This window comes from Uranotaenia lowii, chromosome 2, assembly GCF_029784155.1.
Source record: "Uranotaenia lowii strain MFRU-FL chromosome 2, ASM2978415v1, whole genome shotgun sequence".
Lineage (NCBI taxonomy): Eukaryota > Metazoa > Arthropoda > Insecta > Diptera > Culicidae > Uranotaenia > Uranotaenia lowii.
This window is the reverse complement of record NC_073692.1, coordinates 220,719,458-220,734,559: the sequence shown is the minus strand read 5'-3', so window position 1 is coordinate 220,734,559 and position 15,102 is coordinate 220,719,458. Positions and strand designations below refer to the sequence as shown.

Sequence of the window (15,102 nt, the reverse complement as noted above, 5' to 3'; positions counted from 1 at the left end):
GCAGCAGTTTGGAGCTGTTTATCGAAACATACCAGGAAGTATTATTGGCTTGATGCATGAGGCCAGAAAATAAGTACTGTGGCAATAAATAAAGATTTAAGTGTGAATTGATCTTTTGATTGCATGAAGTGTGTGCCCTGTCCGTTAACTACAAATTGGTCTTGGTATTCTTTTGGCATTTTACTTTGCAATTTTTCACTGGTTGTGCCCATTCGCTGCTGTCAATATTGGGTTGCTAGTCTCGGTAATTCGCGTCGCGATCGGATGGAACGTTGAGTTGATCAAAATTAAGTGCAAACACCCTAAGTCAGAAGCACATAAGGTGCAAGTTAGTAGCACAGAAGGTGCAAGTCAGATATTTTGGTCAGAATTAATCAGTTTTGGACGGATTGGGTCCAAGGTGTTGGAATTTGTCGGAAAATCACAAGTTTGTTTAAGAATTTAAGATTGTGTCAGAAATTAAGTCTGAGTTTGTCAGAAAATACAAGTTTCTTTAAGAGATTAAGTTGGAGTCAGGAAACTTGTCAGAATTAAGTCTGAATTAGTTTGTGTCGGAATTCTTAAGTGAATATTGTCGTTAATCTTACAAAACTTGCCAGAATTAAGTCTGAATCAGTTTGTGTCGGAATTCTTAAGTGAATATTGTCGGAAAACTTTTCTGAAACTTATCAAAATTGAATCTGAGTCTTAAAACCATCCAGCATCAGAATTCTTGTCTGAATATTGTCAGAAATCTTGTCGGAAATTAAGTCAGAAGAAATCTTGTCAGAAATCGAGTCTGAATTCAAATCGTCTGGAACATTTTCAGATATTAAGCCTGTGTCAGAAACAACGTGTCAGTTTAAGAGCTTGTCTGGTGGTACAAGTCTGAATTCGTCGAAATTTTGAAGCCTGTGTCAGATTACAAAAAGTGTTGCAATGTCGAGAAGTACGCTGAAGGCTTTGCAAAAACGTGAGCGGCAGTTATATGTGATTTTTGATGGTACTGATAGATTCATCCAAACCTATCAGATCGATAGTGATCGGTGCCAGTTAAGCTCAAGGTTGCAAGTGATTGATACTGTGTACAGTGAATTTTTCGAAGTACGGAGCAAGATTGAAATGTTGCTGGACGAAGCGGCCGAGAAAGAGCAGAAAGATGCTGACAGCGAAGTCAAAGGGGAGATTGCAAAACAGCGCGAAGAAGAGAACGATAAAATTCTGCAGCAGTTTGATGACCGATACTTTGCAATTCGAGGTGACCTCCTTAGACTTCAAGGCGATAAGGATGCCTTAGGGGTAAACACAACCAGCAACAGCCAGAGTCAGTCTGCGTCAGGGAATACGTCCAGAGTGAAGCTGCCAGAGATTCGTTTGCCGTCCTTCAGCGGAACAATCAGAGAATGGGTTACGTTTAGAGATTCTTTCCGTAGTCTCATTCACGACAACGAGCATCTGACGAAAATGGACAAGTTCACGTACCTCCGTTCCTCTCTGCATGGTGATGCACTGAAGGAAATAAACAACATCGAGCTGTCAGAGGCAAACTACGACGTCGCCTGGAATATATTGGAAGTCCGCTACGAAAACAAAAAGCTTATTGTCAAGGCTCATCTCGACGCTCTCTTCGCCCTCGAACCACTAAAAAAGGAGAACTACGACGGTCTGAACTTTCTCATCAGCGAGTTTGAAAAGAATTTGATGATGTTGCAGAAAATCGGTGAGCCAACGGAGTCTTGGAGTACAATACTAGTCTACATGTTGTGCGCTAGACTAGATTCTGCAACATTACGTCAGTGGGAGACGCATTACGGGTCTAAGGAGGTCCCAACGTACGAAGAGCTGCTACTGTTCTTGCAAGGTCACTGCTCAGTTCTCCAATCAATCACCTCTGCAAGAAGTCCACCATCCGAAATACGTCAGACAAGATCAACAGTTTGCCATACAACCATCCGATCGGATTCACGATGCCCGTTCTGTACCGAAGCATGGCACTCACCGTTTCACTGCCAGAGATTCCTTCGATTGAAGATATCAGAACGTGTTGAAGCCGCCAATCGAAGTCGAGTCTGTCGAAATTGTCTACAGCCTGGACATTTTGCGACGAACTGCACCCGTAGCAGTTGTCGATTATGTCAACAAAAGCATCACACTATGTTGCATGCTACGCGATCCTCCGTTCCAAATCCGTCGAATCCGAGATTCAGTCAACAGTCAATTGCACAACCCTCTAATCAAGAAAGCACCCATATTTATCCACAGCAAGCTTATCAACAGCAAAGTCACACCATGCCAATAGTTACGGAAACACACACTCAAACACAAAATGCAACACACAATTCACCAAATGCAACCACACAATTCGATTTGCCAACGCCAAGCACAAGCCACAACTACGTCGCACTACCTGTTAAGTCTGCGTCGAATATTCTGCTCCCTACCGCTCTTGTAAAGATTAAGGACCGTTTCGGTAACGCTCAGATTGCCAGAGCATTGTTAGATTCTTGTTCGCAACATTGCTTAATGTCCCAAGAGTTTTCGAACAAGCTGAAGTTGAAAGAAGCGCCTACATATTTGTCAGTTCAGGGTATTGGGTCGTCTCAGTCAGTTTCGACGAAGTCCATACATGCTGAAGTCTGTCCACGTTCGCCAAAAATATCTAGATTCCAAGAAACTATGCAGTGTTTCGTGTTACCAAACCTTACACTACATCTACCTTCGACGTCGTTTGATCCTTCGTTCATGTCGCTTCCCGATTATGAATTGTTAGCCGATCCTTTCTTCCACGAGTCAAAGCCGATTGATGTCATCATTGGTGCCGAGTATTACTTGGATTTGATGAAAAATGAACGACGAAGGGCCACGAAGAATGGTCCTACACTCCAAAATACAGTTTTTGGTTGGATAGTGTCAGGTCGAGCGGTCGAATCTCATCAAAACGTTTCTCACACCTTAGTTGGTTCTACAAGCAACTATAGAAATCGCTTATACGATTCTAGAAGCTGGAAACATGTCGGGTTACGAGCAAGCACCAAATCCATTGAAGAATCGATGTGCGAAAATATTTTCCATGAACCCACCGTCAGAAATGAAGCGGAACGTTTTGTCAGAACCCTACCCAAGATGAGTCAGTTTTTGTGTCAGTCAGAAAGATCCATGCGATTGTGATATGATATGATGATATGATAAGTCAGAAGGAATGAATTCGGTTGAAAGTCATTCAAAAAGATTTTGTGTATGGTATGTGTCAGAATTTTGTATTGAAGTACAGTCGATCTTTAAGCAAAATCGATCATGAGAATCCATTTCTAACCCATGAGTAGTTGAGACACTAGTTCGAAGTGTCTGCCAGCATGAAGATCGAATTAGCAATGTCGCATATTTGAACTAGGCAAAAATCAAGTCAAGCTCAAACCCTCCAAGTACTATCTCCTCTCTTAAGTCCAATCGTTTTAAGTAATCAAACGGAATTGAAGTAAAGCTAAATTTCATCCAAACCCCAAATCGTTTTAAGATACACTGTGCCTAATCAATTTTCGCATCAAAGCATGAAGGTTCTGATTGAATGCACAATTTAGTTAAGTCAATATTACGAATCATACCGTTTGAAGAAACACCCCCTACCGTAAAGTCCATCCATATTGCTTGAAGTTCCCCCTGTCATCTGTAGAATCCTAGTAGATCCAAAATCTTATGAAGAAATTTATGCTTGAAGACTCCTACACAAATTGTTTAAAGACTCCACAGTTTGAGGCATTATGTCGTTTGTATCACCATATCGTTGTAAACATCGTACCATTTGGAGAGCCCACTGTGCAAGGAGTTGTACTAATTACTTCGCGTTCCCATATTAATGCCAAAAAGGTTTGGCCAAGATTGCGAAATTGAAGGGGCTCCCTGAACAAGGTTCGAAAGGTTGTCATCACGTCGAACAAAGGTCATTAGACGTTCTTAGGAGCGTTGCGGAGGCCCAGCGCCTCCGCATCCAGGGAAGTTCTTTATTCATAAAACAAATTGGCAACAAATTAAGCATTTTCCCTTGTACGCAGATAAATACATCGGGTCGATGATGGAGCAATCAATCCATAGCAGTTGTTGGTCCACGCACAGCTGTTGAGCAGCTACACCCCAGCAGGCTTTATCCAGCGAACCCATGCTGCCAGGTCCACATGCCAGAGGAACTCCATCATCCGAGTCAGTCATGCTATATTCGTGTGATAGCACCTTGTATGTAGCAATTCCGTCTTGGTTTTATAAGCGCCTCATCGAGCCCACCGACGACAGCCAGGCAGGTTCATCGCATCGCAGGTTCATAGAAGGGCTATTCTTGCACGCGGCCCAATTCGCAGTACCACACACCTTAGAGACCGCAGGACGTCCACTAAAGAGAGTCGGCAACAGCACCAGCGGATCTGAAAAGTAAATTTCATTCTTTCAAACCCTATGAAATTTCATCGAAATGTTGTCACTTACCTTGGCAACTACAATCATACGACGATCCCGGGCAGCGGCTAGGCTAATCATCGGTTTGGGTAACGCTGACGGAAAGGGTACACCAATTGGTCCATTGGCAACTTTCTCTCCGGTGAACCAGTTGAATCCGCTGTATTGCGTATCCACGAACCATCGCCGCACTGGAAGAGGCTGCGAAAACAGAAAGAAAACATTTCACATACCGGTGTTGATGTCAAGAAAAATTTCGCTGCCGGAAAACTTTCATTGCCGTTGGCTATTTCACTGATCTTCGTGGTAACAATCCGGCCAATACCTACCTGGGAGGATCCGGGTCCATAACAGACAGAGCAGCAACCAGCCAGCATCCAACAACAACACTATTTCCTCCAGAGGTACCGAAAACGCAACAGGTCAGCAGCTCCAGTCCAGTGTCCAGCAACAAAAACTACACTACACGACACTATAAAGTAAGAGTAAATTAGTTTGCGAAACAGTAACCAAAACAAAATAGAGAATCAGCAACACATACCGTTAGATTATTAGCAGGAAATTTGCACAATTTCATTCCAACACACAACAGAGCCTTGTAAATAGGTACCGTTATTTTTGTTTTGAAATGATATTTCAAGGCGGGCGGCATGTTTGAGTGTAAACTCACCGCTCAGTTGTGGTAGTAAGAGATAGAGCTGACACTAGCCGACGGGAATTTAGACCCACCCGAAACAGACCTAAAAGAGCTTTCGGGAGAAATAAGCTCTGTTCAGTACATAGAGAAAACACACTCAGAGTAACAGCACTGCAAAAGTTATGCTCTTTTCTCGTCTCATACTTTATACTTAAACAACTTGTGAATGTGTTGATTACAATGATAGGGAATTTCGTTTTATATACATTTTCTCTGTTTCGCCACTTTTTACACAACACAGTTGAGACACAGTTCAAACGAAACCACCGCCGTGTTAAGATCGCTGTAATAAAACCCCCAAATCGAACCGAAATAAACTTGCGTTTGAAGTTAAAATCAAATCGTCGCGAGTTTTCAAAGTTTGTCCGAAATAGTGTTCCGGTGCCTAAACAGGATTGTTTGCTCATTTTCTCTCTCGATGGTAAATTTGAGACTCGTGTGTGCGGAGTTGAATTCGGCAAAAATTAACTCCACATCCTCTTCGCGAGCGACGATGAAACAATCATCCACATATCGTTTGTAGACAGAGAGGTGTATGTTTTTTTCCCTCAATCTGTCGATGCATTGTTTTTCCAGCTGTTCCATCGCGATGTTTGCTGCAATACAACTAATTGGTGAGCCCATAGGGACTCCGTGGACTTGCTCGTAGAATTTTTTGTTGTATTGGAAAAAAGACGCTCCCAGTACAACTCTCAATGCTTTTCCGAATGACGCGAGCGGGATGGTCGTGTATTTCCTAAGTATATGCCATTTGTCTTCGATGTATTCGTATGCGCTTGCCGTCGGTACATTCGTGAAAAGAGAGATGACGTCTAAAGATAACATCACGCACCCTTCTGGAACTTGCAGTTTCGAAATTTCGTCCGCAAATTCGAAACTGTTCTTCACGTGGTATTCTGTTTTTCCAACAATATTCCCGAGAATTGATGCCAGATATTGTGCCATGCGATATGTTGCGGATCCAATCGTAGAGACCACGGGTCGAAGTGGTCTGTTCTCTTTGTGTATTTTTGGTAGACCATACATCCTTGGAGGGTAGCAGTGGAAAATTTGTAGTTTATCTTTTGTAGCTGTGTTAATGTGATCATCTTTCCACCATTCCTCTACAATCGTATTAAGTTGTTTAAGTATTTTGTTGGTTGGGTCCGATTCTATTTCTTTGTATGTGGTAGCGTCGCATACAAGTGATGACATTTTTTGACGATATTCATCAGCTGTTATGATTACCGTCTTGTTACCCTTGTCGGCTTTTGTTATGTAGATGTCTGGGTGATTTTTCAGGAAAATACGGCTGTGTAGAATATCTTTCCTGATCCATTCGTTCTCGTTCGTGATGGGTTGATGTTGGTAGTTGAGATAGTTTGTAACAGCTGTTGCAACCTCAGCCCGAATATCATCTGCTTCATTTTTCTTTTGGATAGCGCACTCGACATCTGCAACAAATTTTACATATGGAATGCTGTGCTTGTTTTGAACATTAAAATTTGGACCCAAAAGAAGAACCCGTTCAAGATGATCTGGGATTTCCAATTCCGTAGTATTTTCAATCCAGCTGGGTTGTTGAGTTATGGTTTTCACTTTTTTCTTTTTTAAACTGGCGATTTTTTTCATTTCTACATTTTTAGTCTTGGTGAACACATGACAAGACTTTCGTTCCGTGATTTTTCGTATTTCTCCGTATTCCGCTGTGTCAAGCGATATACTTAATCTTCGTAAAACAAACTTTTTGTTCTTCTTTAACTTTTCCAAAGTTCTTTTTGTATCACTTATAATCACACTTAGCATGCGGATTTTCTGCCGGTGCACTAGTTTTGCTAACTCCTTTGCCGATGCTACATTTTCAACTTGTATTGTAACCCGGTAGTCCAGACATTTTGGTACAAGTTTGTATCGTCTGCAATTTAGCAAAAACTTGATCCGGTTTTTCATGCGTGCCATTTTGATCGATGTTTTTAGAAGAGATTTCACTGTTGATCCCATTTCGTATCCATGTTTTTCCGTTATTTTTCTCACGAAATACATCGTGAAATATGTTTTCTTTATCAAACTTTTGTATCTTTAAATGTTTAAGTCACCGTTGTTGTTATCTTCTCGTTTTTTGGATTGATTTTTTTCGGTGATTCAATGAAATAACTGCCGTGTAGTTTACGTTTCGGTTTACTTATTTTATTTCAACCATCTTCAGAACTAATTTTATAAAAAATAAACGGAAAAAAAAAATGTTTTAATTAATTAATATAAACTTTCTCATCTTTCCTATCTACTATCTTTCGCTTACACTAATAGCACATGATCCGTTGTGTTTTTTGAGGCATTTACTACACAGCCTTTTCTCCTTAACTATTTTCCACTTAGAATCATGGTCTAGTGCGAGAAATGTTGGACATTTTGTAACCGTAATACAACTTCCGGAGCAGGAGACACAAAGCTTTTCTCTGGGCTGGTTTGCTTCTTGATGAGTAAAAGCTGTGAACTTCTCAGCGTCTGGTGAACATTCATCCTCGCTATTTTCCTCGTGGTGATACAGAAAACCTTCCTTTTTCTCCCGTCGAGTTTTGGGGATCGAGGCTGTTACCATAACTGCACTCGCATCTTCTGCTAAGCCGTGCAACCAATTGCTAAAATCCAGCAGCGTTGGACTCGCTACTGTTCTAGAATGATTAGCCCACTGAAGTTTCAATACGGAAGGGAGCTTTTGAATCATTTCGATTCGTAAAGATGCATTATAAACGAAATCGGGAACACCGCAGGCTTCAATATTGGCGCATAAGTTCTCCACCGTCAAAGCAAAATTTACGATGGTTTCTAATCGGTCAATGTTTGGAGGAGTCAGTGTCCTAATCCTAGCGATCATCGCATGTATAATGGTTTCTGGTCTTCCGAATATCATTTTTAATGTTGATATCACGCCTGTAACATTATTTTCATGCAGCAACCTACTCCGTACAGCCTCCAGGGCTTTCCCTCTAAGACATTTGCGCAGCCTTAGCATGTTCTCCTCGTTAGTGAACCCGCACATCCGAGTGGACGAGTGATAGGTGGATAAAAACAATGGCCAGTCTTCGGGACTACCGTCGAAATCAGGTAGCTCTTTGTTAATAGCTTGTCGAGCGGCTATTTGACTTCTGTTGAGAAAGCATACTTCGTTGGGATCATAGTTGGAAATTCGTTGGATGTCTGATGTTGCTAACGGAGTTGAGCGTTGTTCTGGATTGAAATCACCGGGTAGCCTTCTATGCGATCCTCGCACGGGAGCAAAGTTGCTCTGCTGCCGACTACTTTTCGCTGTTATACCTTCAAATTTCGCAGTTGGGTGTTTTTCAATGAGGGGAGGGCGCATTGTGTCTTCTTCAAAACAATCGTCTTGTTCTACTGATCCCGACTCACCTTTTCCCGCAATATTGGTTTTTCTCATCCATTGCTCGATGTTTGACATTTTGTCAATGGAGCAGGCATCGTTGAACTCACTTCCTTCCGTTTCTGGTTCCTCTAGAATGGCATACTTTTGTTCGATGTACTTTTGCTGCAGTTCGGTTAGCTCTTTAAGCTTTTGCAAGCGTAGTTCCTTCGTCCACCTGGAGTCACTTCGAGAGCTGGTCTGACTCACAGACACTCGAGCCACGGAGTTAGTCTCATGTCGCTCGTTGTTCTTGTTGCCATTGCGATCACTTAGCGTAGTAGCTACTCGTTGCTCTGAATCGATTCCGTGGTGAAGGTTCCCGATGGATTGTTTCCTGTTCGAAGGGGTAGTATGTTCCGTTTGAATTGTCGTAGTGTCACATGTTGAACATATCCAAGTGCTCCGATCGGCGACGTTGCTGGTAACTCCAACACAAGAGAAATGATGCCACACTTCGCACTTGTCGCACAAAACCATCTTGCTAGAATCCCGTTCGTTACATGTTCCACAGTGGTGGTCTGTACGTTTTCGAACAGTTCGAAGTGGGTTCCGTTTAGAAGTTCTACTTGTAGTTGACTTTGGACAAACGACTTTCTTGGGCCTAGTGCCGAGTTTCTTTTGTCCTGAAGCGCTAACGTTAGGCGCTAGGGATGTTGCGGGCAAATTTTCTGCTACGATGTTATCTGTGGCTTGTTCGGGACCTATCCACTCTACTCTTCCAAAGGTGACACCCGGCAAAGCCGTATCCTTTTCGTTTTGTTTGCCTTCTTGCGATCCGGTACTCGCCATTACAGAATTTTATATGATGTTGCGAGACAGCGATGTAGTTTCGATTTATGATTTATTCTTTTGGAACAAATATAAAATTCCTAAAATTAACAAAGGTTAATGCAAGCCAGGTTTGTTTATCGTAAACTTACTGTAAGTGATCGGCCGTCACACAACTTAGTAGAAAATTTCGTATCAGCAAGTAAGTATAGCGATCTATAACGGTTTGAGGTTAGAATTGAATGGGTGAATTCTAGTACACTTTTGTTACCTTACCGTTTACTTTTTATGTCAGAAATGCCTGATTGCTCGATCACTAACTTTGTGCTGAGTTACTGCGAGTATACTAATAGTAAAATTGAAAGTTAGTTTCCCGTTTGGGTGATAATTAGATATTCTTACCGATCAATGCTTTTGTATGTTGCAGAAGGCAACCAACGTGGAGTAGAGTAGTAGGTATGGTAATTAGCCTGGCTAGAGATACAAAGTATTGTTACATAATATGTTTTCTGATTAATTCATGATTCTGATTTCTAAGTAATTCATGTAGTACCTTCGGATAAGAACAACGTAACTATGGATATAATTAAATCACCCGTCTTTAAGCGCCGAAACACACTTTAGCTAGACAACTTGCAATGCGAATCACTACCTCTTCTACTTAGACTTCTTTTTCTTACATACTACCGAAGCTTTTCCTGTGTCAAAGATGACAGCGGATTTGACAGGGTTTTATAGGGGAGTGATGTGTTCGGAGCGCTAGTTGGCGCTCGTAACAAGAATCATCAAGCCACAACCGAAACTATGAGTTTGCGATCTTCGATAATAATGATGAACCAAAATGCGAAATTTGGATCGGAACCCTCAATTGGAAATCTTGGTTTTCAACCTGAATTCTTTAATTCAATTAAGCCGGAACAAATATGAAATCCTTCATTTGCCACCCGGAGTTGAGGTACACGAGGGAGGGGTTAATAAAATAGCCAAATTTTCAATAAATTGGAACAAGTTGGAGAAAGCTTGCATGGTTTATATTTGTGTACAAGAATTTACATTACATTACATTACATTTTATTCGACAAGTTTAACAGTTGTCAAAAAGGTTACTGTAAAAGTTATTCTGACGAAAAACCTTTAAAAATGTTGAATATTTCTTTCGCTGCATATTTTTGTGGACTGATTTTATAAAATTATCAGCTCTACGGAACATTCAATATGGAAAAGGAGAATGAATCACTAAATAATGCATTAACCGAGTAAATCGATTTTATGTTAGCTAAGTCACTGCTAAAGATAATTGCCAACGAGCAAATTGTTAAACCACAGTAGGACCTACCGATTCGCGTAATTTGATTTCCCCAGACGACGACGACGGCGACGACGACGGACGCAGCCAAAAACCAAACCAAATCAACTAATTTACCACGGTTTTTCCTTCTCGTTTCTCCTCTTATCTTCCCCGATTCCAGGCAAAGACGACAAAGGTTTCGCGATGTACATCGACCGGCAGCGATCTTGGTTCCAGCACAATTCGGTCCACGAGCGCCGCGTAGAGGGAGGCATTTCGAGTGGAAGCACCATAGGCGTGCTGCTGGATCTGGAACGGCACACGCTGCACTTCATCGTCAACGAGATGCCCCAGGGTTCGGTGGCGTTCCGGGATCTGTACGGGGTCTTCTATCCGGCCGTCAGCGTCAACCGGGGCGTCACACTGACACTCCACACGGGCCTCGATGCGCCCCACATGGACTATCACTAGACGTCGTCGAACTCGGGATGGCCAGATGCCACGTGGTAGGAATGGGGCGGCCACTTTATTATTATTGTATAGTATAGTTGTAGGCTGTGCTCAGCTGCGGAAGCTTCTCCATGACTGGTTGGCCGACTGAATCTGCTCTTGGGGGGACGTTATCTTTAATTCAAATTTCATTCAAATGATTTTTGCAACCCGCCGCCAACCACGGAACTCCGGCACAGATTTGAGGTCGACCGGATCAGCTCCTCCCTAGAGCTAGCCTCATTCAAACATTTGCATGCGCTGCCGTCCAGACCGCCATAATCGAAATATGGATGCTGTCTGGGGAGGCTTGGCCAAACTGTGAGTTATATCATCACCGAGCAGAGGAGCTAAGAGAGTAAGGCGGCTCCTTGAACGGCCCCCAGGCAGCCGGGTAGCCAGCCACCAGAATGGAGGAAGACAACACTCCCGGACAGAATCTCGGAATAAAAAGAAAACTACATAATCATGCTTTATGCTATTTAAATTGTACAGACAATGCTTATAGGGATATTGTACAGAGAGTGGATAAAATGAAAAGGGAAAAAATCAGACAGACCGATAGGCAGATGAAAGTGATACGTGTGTTAGGCGGGTCAAACTGAACTCAAAGCGCCAACAGTAATAGCAACATCGATTACGAGACAGCCCTAACGAAACTATAAGCGGGATTTGGTGTTGGACACAATTATTGAAAAATCTAATTTCGAAAAAATATTTGCTCCAAAATTTCTAAAACCCTCAAACTATCAACTAGTTTACGAAATTTGTAATTACATTATTGAATCATTTCAACAATTGGAAACAGCATTTTTAGAGGTAGGTACCATTTAAAATAACAGAATTTTACTGAAAAATGAAAATTCAAAGTAAAAGTTCAGAGCTGACATTATTGAGTCAGAGTTCAATAGCAAAATTCCACGTTGTAACCAAGAGTTCAAGTTTGGAATAAGAATGAGGAAGCGTTCTAATTCTTGATTCATAAATAATCGGAACCCAATATTTAGAAACAGGGTTCAAAGTTAAGTTTTTTTTAATTTGTGTCGTTAAATTACAGTTTTCAACAAAATAGAGACTCAGGTATAATAATCATTATAGAACCAGAAAGTCAGCCATTTCTGCGAGGATTTGTACTGCTAATCTGCAATTTCATCATTTATTTAATTTTTTTACATGGTTTTACACCTCACGACATAACTTAATGAAGGCAATTCCCGAAATTCACTCGGTCCATGGCAACCGTTCTTCAATTTCTCGGGCATCCCGCATTCGTCAGATCGCTCCATTTGGTATAACCACCTCGCTCGTTGCGCCCCTACTTATATACAAAATCCTGTTAATTTAGGGGTTTCCGAACGTTTAGAGGAAATCTTGGTAATTCAAATTGTCTTTTCCATCACGTTTTTGTACACTGGGTTCGAGAACTGGAAAAAGAACGCACTGGGCGAACGTTTCGAGGCAGGGCGTTTATCTACGAGCTTGTTTAAATTTTGTTTGAATTTATATTCTGTTATCATCAAAACTCTACAAAAAAAATTAAGTTGAGTAAGAACGGATTTAATTGCCAAATGCCAATTCCTGATTTTTATATGGATTTCAGTGTTCCAGTGTGTATTTTGGTGAAAAATAGTCCGCTTATAAAACTTGTGTCGAGTTCATTGGATAACATTTATTCCGATTTTATAAATTCTCATATCGAATACCGATTCTTCGGGCTTGAAAATACCGATTTTACACACAATAGGATGTATGGGAATCATCGTTGTCAGATTGAAATAGCTCAAATCCGTAGGTTTGGCGGAAAACGAAAAATGTACTGATTTTGGCAAAATGAAATTTGATGATGATGATGATGATTTCGTTTATCCGCAGAATCTCTATAATTTTTTCGCTAACCCGTAGAAAATCTGTAGGAAATTCTGGAAATCCATAGATTTCAAGTATCGATCCGTAGATCCGTGGAAGTGTTTAAATTCCGTAGATCTACGAAGAAATCCGTAGATCTGGCAACGCTAATGGAAATGGTACCAACCAGGGGAATGGCAACCTAGTTCTTCTTGCGAGCAAGATTCTTTTTTTCTTTTATATCCATCGGGAGATACGTTTTTGGTGCTTTTCTCTCGAAGCAGTACAGAGTTGAAAAAGTCCAAATTTAAGCCAATTAGGAACCAGAATCAATACTAGTTTTATGATTCGTTTTGGTATATCTTTGTACCTGTAAATAATCATATTTTCGAAGGTGATGGAAAATATTAGAGAAATTCGCCGTGGTGAAATTGGCTAACGCACCGTTGTACTGAAGCGGAGATTGCGGGTTCAAGTCCTGCCGGTGAGCCGTTGTATCTTCATGATATTTACGGCTTATGTTCTTTCTTTTTTTGATAGTTAATGTTTCTCTAATACTTTCCATCACCATCGAAAATTTGGAACCAGAATGTATGTTGTGTTAGTGTGCTATCAATCAGAGCTCAAAAAGTTACCATCATTAACAGAAAACGGGTTGAATGTGAGAGAAAAAGCTCTCCCTTTCATCCCCTCCGCCAGTTGATGAAATAAACTCAGTTTGAAGAGACGACAGACACATGATGTTTTCAAGACAATTTCTATGCAAAAAGAACTTTCGTATTCGATTGAAAAACATATGAATGGAGATAAATAAAATTATTCTTAAGATTACTTTGTTCAAGAACTGAAAATGTTGAACAAAGTTGTAGATCGTGCAATTTTAAGAAACTTTATTCAAGACGTCTTTGCGATCGAACGAAAAATGTTAAAGTGACAAGCATTTAAAAACTCTTTAATTTTATAATTAAAAACGGCCATTTTCGAGCAATTGAAATTTCAAGAGTTCGGCTGAATAAGTTTGCTTTTATAAATGGATTCTTTTTTACAGTTGATAGCCTTCAAACGATTTAGTCACGAAACATTAATTTCCACCTAGAAACAGTCAATAAATGAACGATAAATTATCGATTTTTCAACTTCTATTTGGGGAAACAACTCAATAATGATTGAATGTTTTCAAACAATCTGGTAATTTGAATAATTGAATCCAATAATAAAAACAGTTTTTTGTTTCAGTGTGCTGTGTTAAAAGTGTTTCTGTGCATTAGAGGAAGAAAAAGTATGATACTGTAGTGATTTAATTGAATCTCATATAATTTTTTTAGTTCAAATGATTCGGGAAGTTATTGTGCACAGAAGAATTATGAAGTTCTAAAGAACGGTTCAATCTGAAGAGCGCGATTTAAGTTTGAATATTTGTTGGGTATTTGTTTTCATTGCGGAGTCTCAAAAATGGCCGTCGTTCGAGAAGCTAAGAAAAGAGTCCTACCATGTTTTGAATGAAGATGGCGCTGTGACAACGTTTTCGGAAGCTCAAACTACATTTCAAGTAGAGATGGCGCTGTGAAAGCTTGAAAGAAGATGCATTATTTTTGTGTTGCCATTTCATTTTTTTTTTTTTTTTTTGTTATAATTTATGGTTTTTTGATGACATCAATGGATTAATTTCAATCTGTTGCGTAAGTAGGAATCCAATACTGTGGCACAAAGAAACCGAAGAAAATTTACAGGAGCTCAAGATAAGTATATTTTTTTCTCAACCATGTTTGTAAATTGCAATTTTTCTATCGGTGAATGAATTACTATTTGCTGTTCTAAGATAAAATAATTTTCTGCTAACTAGTCATAGATAGTTCCTTCCTTCCGTGCTCTCTTATGAATGATATTTAAAGGGGTCAACGTTCTTTTTTTTTTTTTTTTAATTATTTCCTTAATTTATTGCTTTTGTCACTTTGGTTTTTCTACGAGCAATTTCTTAATTCATTTATATTCAAATTTAATTTCTTTTTGTTTTAAAGTAAAAAAGGAAGAAAAAAGTAGAAAAGAAAGAAAAATCGTGAAAAACTCAATACGTTCAAACAGAATCTGATGATATTCCGGTGTTGTATTTAACTCTGTGGGAAGTTCGACCAACGCAGAAAAAGAGAAATAGTTAGAATATTATATAGGTTATGTTCTGAAGCAGTTTAAATT

General features: G+C 40.2%; 1 protein-coding gene across 1 annotated transcript in view; it reads left to right on the top strand.

Annotated features, from left to right (window-relative positions):
* Positions 1–11,535, top strand: part of LOC129749239 (E3 ubiquitin-protein ligase TRIM9) — a 579,998-nt gene extending 568,463 nt beyond the window's left edge. Inside the window, exon 10 of the mRNA XM_055744176.1 lies at positions 10,757–11,535. Coding sequence (XP_055600151.1) covers positions 10,757–11,046 — 290 coding nt within the window. The 3' untranslated portion in view covers positions 11,047–11,535. The remainder of the gene's footprint in view (positions 1–10,756) is intronic.
* Positions 11,536–15,102: the final 3,567 nt, after the last annotated feature.